The following is a 5,451-nucleotide window of genomic DNA, read 5'->3' as shown; positions in this document are numbered from 1 at the left end:
AAAAACTTGTACCAAATTTGATGGATAAGACAAAATATATAGTTCACTACAGAAATCTCCGGTTGTATCTATAGTTAGGTATGAAAATACACAGAGTTCTAAAGTTTGATCAAAGCCCTTGGATGGAGCCCTATATAAGGTTGAACACAGATTTAAGAAAGATAGCTACCAGCAATTTCGAAAAGAATCTGTATAAGCTCATGAATAACTCAGTATTTGGTAAAACTATGGAGAATCTAAGGAAGCGTGTTGATGTTAAATTAGTCAGATCTCATGAGGAAGAAAGACTCAGGAAACTTATAGCCAGTCCGGCTTTTAACAGAAGCAAGTTATTCGATAACGACTTAGCCGCGTTGCATATGCAGAAGAGTAATATAAAATTCAACAGACCGGTGTACGTCGGTATGAGTATTCTCGACTTGTCAAAACACTTTATGTATGACTTTTATTACAACGAACTTAAGAAGCAATACGGCGATAGATGCGAGGATTTATATACCGACACAGATTCTTTGTTGATGGAAATACAAACCGAGGATGTGCATAAAGATATGGCAGAAAAAATAGATATGTACGACACGAGCGATTACCCGAAAGATAATCCACTGCACAACGTAGTAAATAAAAAGGTGTTAGGTAAGATGAAGGATGAATGTGCTGGGACTCCTATAGTGGAGTATGTAGGATTAAGACCTAAGATGTATTCTATAAAGAAGTCCGATAATGGATAGAGAAGAAAAGCTAAGGGTGTTAAGAAGTATGTTGTAAAAAAGCATATCAAACACGAACAGTATGAAGAATCATTATTCAACGGTAGAACATTCAAACACGAGATGAATTCTTTAAGAAGTTACAATCATAGGATATATGGATTAAGAATGAACAAGACATCATTATCCCCTGTTCAGAAGGTGTTCTCGGACAGGTTACCGGGACAAATTTCGAACGCGCCAGCCTCGCGGAATCGACCGAACGTAACCTACTTCGCAGAATTCGAATGTCTCCTTGGCAGGTTGAATGTAACACGTGATTCCTTGAACGTGGCAGATGAGAGTTAGGGCTGATAGGAGCAGAACGCATCGCGAGATGCTCCATTTCATAGCTTGCGTGTTTTCAGAGCCCTACTTGGGCTGTTCTTCCATGTGCATACTTCCATACCAGGGAAGTTAGGGCTGTACTTGCATGTGCATACTTCCATACCAGGGAAGTTCAATTTGTACATAATGTGTTTATTGTAAATATCTTGTGGGTTTATTAAAAGGGCTGAATTTCCGTTTTCAGTTAGTTTTCATTTGAGGGGTTTCTTCTCCTCATTTTATGAAAACTAACTGAAAACGGAAATTCAGCCGTTCAGCTGAGTTAGGCTTGCAAGGAACACAACAACATGTATCTGTCAGTGTACTAAATGGGAAAACAGACACATTTGTAACTAAGCCTGTGGAATTCGGTATAGAGAGTTTGGATGGGAAAGTAAATATCCAGATGTCTGCTCTCACCATAAACAGAGTTACAGGTGATTTGAAAGTGATAGACTGGCAGAAACACAGAAATAAGTGGAATCATCTGCGAGGCATCAGGTTTCCAACTATTGCCAAACATCCAGTGGTCGATCTTCTGATTGGCATAGATTATTTACAGTTGCACCAATCACACCAAGATGTTTGTGGCAGACCGGGAGAGCCTATAGCTCGCAGGACTCCTCTTGGGTGGACGTGTATTGGCAATGTAGGTCACGATGATGGACAGCCATCATATTGTGCTTTAACATACTACACACACAGCCCTAATTCAGAATTGTCAGACTTGGTGAAATCCTTTTGGGATGTTGAGGAGGTTAAGAATACTTCTCAGATTATCAAACCATGTGACAAGAGAGCCCTTTGCAAAGCAGAGGAATCCTTGGTATATCATCACGGTAGATACCAGGTTGGTATTCCATGGAAGGAGGAGGCTCCAAGCTTACCGAACAACTATGATATGGCTTATCGCAGGCTGGTTAGTACTGAAAAGAAACTGTCAAAAGACCCAACTGTTGCACAAGATTATGACAGTACACTCTCTCAGTACTTGGAAAAGGGTTACATTAACAAGGTAACAGTTGAACATAAATCAACTGATGCTTGGTATCTTCCACATTTTCCTGTTATGCGTCCAGATAAATCCACAACTAAAGTGCGCATAGTTTTCGATGCTTTGGCAAAGTATGGAAATGCATCATTAAATGATGCAATAGACCCTGGTCCAAAGCTCCAAACTGAACTCTTTGATGTTTTGTTGCGATTTCGAAAAAGTCCTGTAGCAATCATCTGTGACATCGCAGAGATGTTCCTCCAAGTAGAAATGGATCCCAGAGATAGGCCCTTTCATAGATTTCTTTGGCGATCAATGTCTCCAGATGTCCCACCAGACGTATATGAGTTCAATCGATTGGTCTTTGGAAATACAGCCTCTCCATTTCTGGCCCAATTTGTTAGCCAAGAGAATGCAAAGAAGCATGAAGCAGAATTGCCTAAAGCTGCTGAAACTGTCATGAAGTCCACTTACATGGACGACAGTATGGACTCAGTTGAAACAGATGACGATGGCGTAGATCTATACTGCCAGTTAAAGCAACTTTGGTCCAAGGCTTCGATGCATCCCAGGAAATGGCTTTCCAATTCATTAAAAGTACTTGCACACATTCCGCAAAGTGATCGTGCATCCAAAATTGATATCAGGGAAGGCAGCCTTCCATCTGTCAAAGCTCTTGGGCTAATGTGGGTACCAGAAGATGATATCTTCAGATGTAAAGCAGAGCCATTACCCACAGCTGAAACAACAAAAAGAGGTTTCCTTAGACAGGTTGCTAGATTGTTTGATCCTCATGGTTTCCTAGGTCCTTTCATCGTCACATCAAAGATATTGCTGCAGAACCTGTGGTTGACTGGACATGACTGGGATGACAATCTACCAGAGCACCTGCAAGACAAAATCAGTGAATGGTTAGGTCAATGGAAAGACATAGAAACACTAGAAATTCCAAGATGTTTGCGCACCAGTTCTGGTGTACAAACTACTTGCATACATACCTTTGTAGATGCATCAGAGGATGCATATGGCACATCTGTATTTGCAGTGTATACTTATCAAAATGGTGACAGGTCCAGTAGGTTGGTTGCTGCAAAGAACCGCGTATCTCCCCTCAAAGCATGCAGCATTCCTAGGCTTGAGCTAATGGCTGCTGTCCTTGGTTTGAGACTTGTCTCGGGCATTGTGAAAGTCTTGCAAATAGAAATGGATAGTGTTATCTTCTTGTCTGACAGCATGAATGTTCTATGTTGGATCCGAAATAACAGCCGTACTTTCAAACCATTTGTTGCTAACAGGGTTGGTGAAATCCATTCTTCTACAAATCCGAGTCAGTGGAGGTATGTTCCATTATCCCAGAACCCTGCAGATCTGTTAACAAGGGGTTTACCAGTATCGCAACTCGTGGGTAACCAGCTGTGGTGGTCGGGTCCAACTTTTCTCCTGCGGGATGAAGAAGAATGGCCTTTGGATAAGAGTCTATCATTTTATGAGAAAGATGATCAGGAAAAGAAAAGCAGGAAGACAATTGTTGTCTATACTGTCATGGCAAACGCTGATCCCGAGTGGAGACTTGAGCCAACAAGGTTTTCATGTTGGAAAAAGCTTACTCGCACATGTGCCTGGGTTAATAGGTTCCTCTACAACTGCTCGAATCCAGCAGATCTCAGAATGATTGAGGAACTTAGCCGTGAGGAGCTGAATGATGCAGAGATTAAACTAGTTGCTCAGGCTCAACAAGAAGCATTCCCTGGAGAATATTCAGCCTTGTCATCTGGCAAGCCAATGCCAAACAGCTCAAAGCTTCAAGCTTTACATCCACAAATTGATGAAACTGGAGTCATGAGACTAAGTGGACGCTTGAAAGATGCAGAATGCTTACCTTTTGCTGCCCGATTTCCAATCATTCTACCTCGTAGGAGCTGGATAACAAAGTTGGTCATCAAACATGCACACGAAGAAGGCCATCATGTATCTGGAACGAATCGAACCTTAGATGTCCTTTCGTCAAAGTACTGGATTGTCTCTGCAAGAGAAGCTATTAGAGAATGGGAGAAAGAATGTTCTACTTGTCACAAAAGTAAAGCAAAACCAGTTCAACAAGTGATGGCACCGTTACCGAAGATCCGACTCCAAGCTTCGTTTCAAGCATTCAGTATGACTGCAGTGGACTACGCTGGTCCGTTCTCCACAATTCAAGGCCGAGGTAAGGTCAGACTCAAGCGTTATCTGTGCCTTTTCACTTGTTTGGGCACCAGAGCAGTACATTTGGAAATGGCTTACAGTCTGGACACTGATGCATTTCTCAATGAATTCTTCAGGATGACCAACAGAAGACGACTTCCGACTGAGGTTCTTTCTGACAATGGTACCAACTTTGTCGGCGCAGTGAGGGAGCTCAAGGATCTACTTGGCAAGTTGGATAAAGATGCCATTCAAAAATATACAGCAAACCGAGGAATCAAGTGGCATTTTAATCCCCCATCTGCACCTCACTTTGGCGGAGTATTTGAGATTCTGATAAAGGCTGCAAAGAAAGCAATATTCGCTATTCTGAGCAAGAGTGACGTCACGGATGAAGAACTTCAAACAGCATTTACTGGAGCCGAGGCATTGATAAATTCCAGACCACTTACCTACCAGACTTGTCATCCACAGGACGATAATCCACTCACGCCAAACCATTTTCTCCATGGGCAAGTTGGAGGAGTATTCGCCCCCGAGTCAGTGGACACAACAGACTATCATCCTCGAAAGCGCTGGAGAAGGTTACAAGAGCTGATGAGACATTTCTGGCGTCGATGGATGAGGGAATGGTTGCCAGCTCTAAACACCAGGAGGAAGTGGAACAGACCCTCGAAGGATGTGCGGGTCGACGACGTCGTGTTGGTGTCGCCAGAAACACCAAGAGGACAATGGCCGCTCGGAATCGTGGAGCGTGTGTACCCAGGACCGGATGGACATGTGAGAGTGGTAGATGTCAGAGTCGCCAATTCAACTTTAACCCGTCCAGTGACGAAGATATGCCCACTGGAATGGACGGCATAGTGACAGCATGATGTGGATTAACCTCTATCCTTCCCAAGGACATTTCATGAAATTGTGTGGACATTTGTGGACATACAGAGGAAAGACTGACTTACAGTCTGTGGACAGTCTGTGGACAGTCTGTGGACAATCTGTGAACAGTCGGTGGACAATCTGGATACTTTGTGGACAATGGACTATTTGTGTACAAAGACAAAGTGACAGTACAATAAACTGATGTGACAGTTGCACTCAATCTGCATTTTGGACAGAAATGAGTTGATTGAATTTTGACATGTAACACTAGTGAGGTTAACGAGTGAAACAATTGACAGTTAATTTGTGACAGATGTCATG

General features: G+C 42.7%; 1 protein-coding gene across 1 annotated transcript; it reads left to right on the top strand.

Annotated features, from left to right (window-relative positions):
• Positions 1–1,482: 1,482 nt before the first annotated feature.
• Positions 1,483–5,115, top strand: LOC139479459 (uncharacterized). Its single transcript, XM_071262306.1, has one exon. It carries the CDS (start codon positions 1,483–1,485, stop codon positions 5,113–5,115), a length of 3,633 nt encoding a protein of 1,210 aa, XP_071118407.1.
• Positions 5,116–5,451: the final 336 nt, after the last annotated feature.

This window comes from Haliotis cracherodii, unplaced genomic scaffold (assembly GCF_022045235.1).
Source record: "Haliotis cracherodii isolate W230 unplaced genomic scaffold, xgHalCrac1.p SCAF_4, whole genome shotgun sequence".
Classification (NCBI taxonomy): domain Eukaryota; kingdom Metazoa; phylum Mollusca; class Gastropoda; order Lepetellida; family Haliotidae; genus Haliotis; species Haliotis cracherodii.
The sequence above is the reverse complement of the archived record's forward strand: the minus strand, read 5'-3'. Positions and strand labels throughout refer to the sequence as shown.

Coding starts and splice junctions, on each gene's coding strand:
- LOC139479459 (XM_071262306.1), top strand. CDS start 1,483: ATGTCTGCTCTCACCATAAACAGAGTTACAGGTGATTTGAAAGTGATA.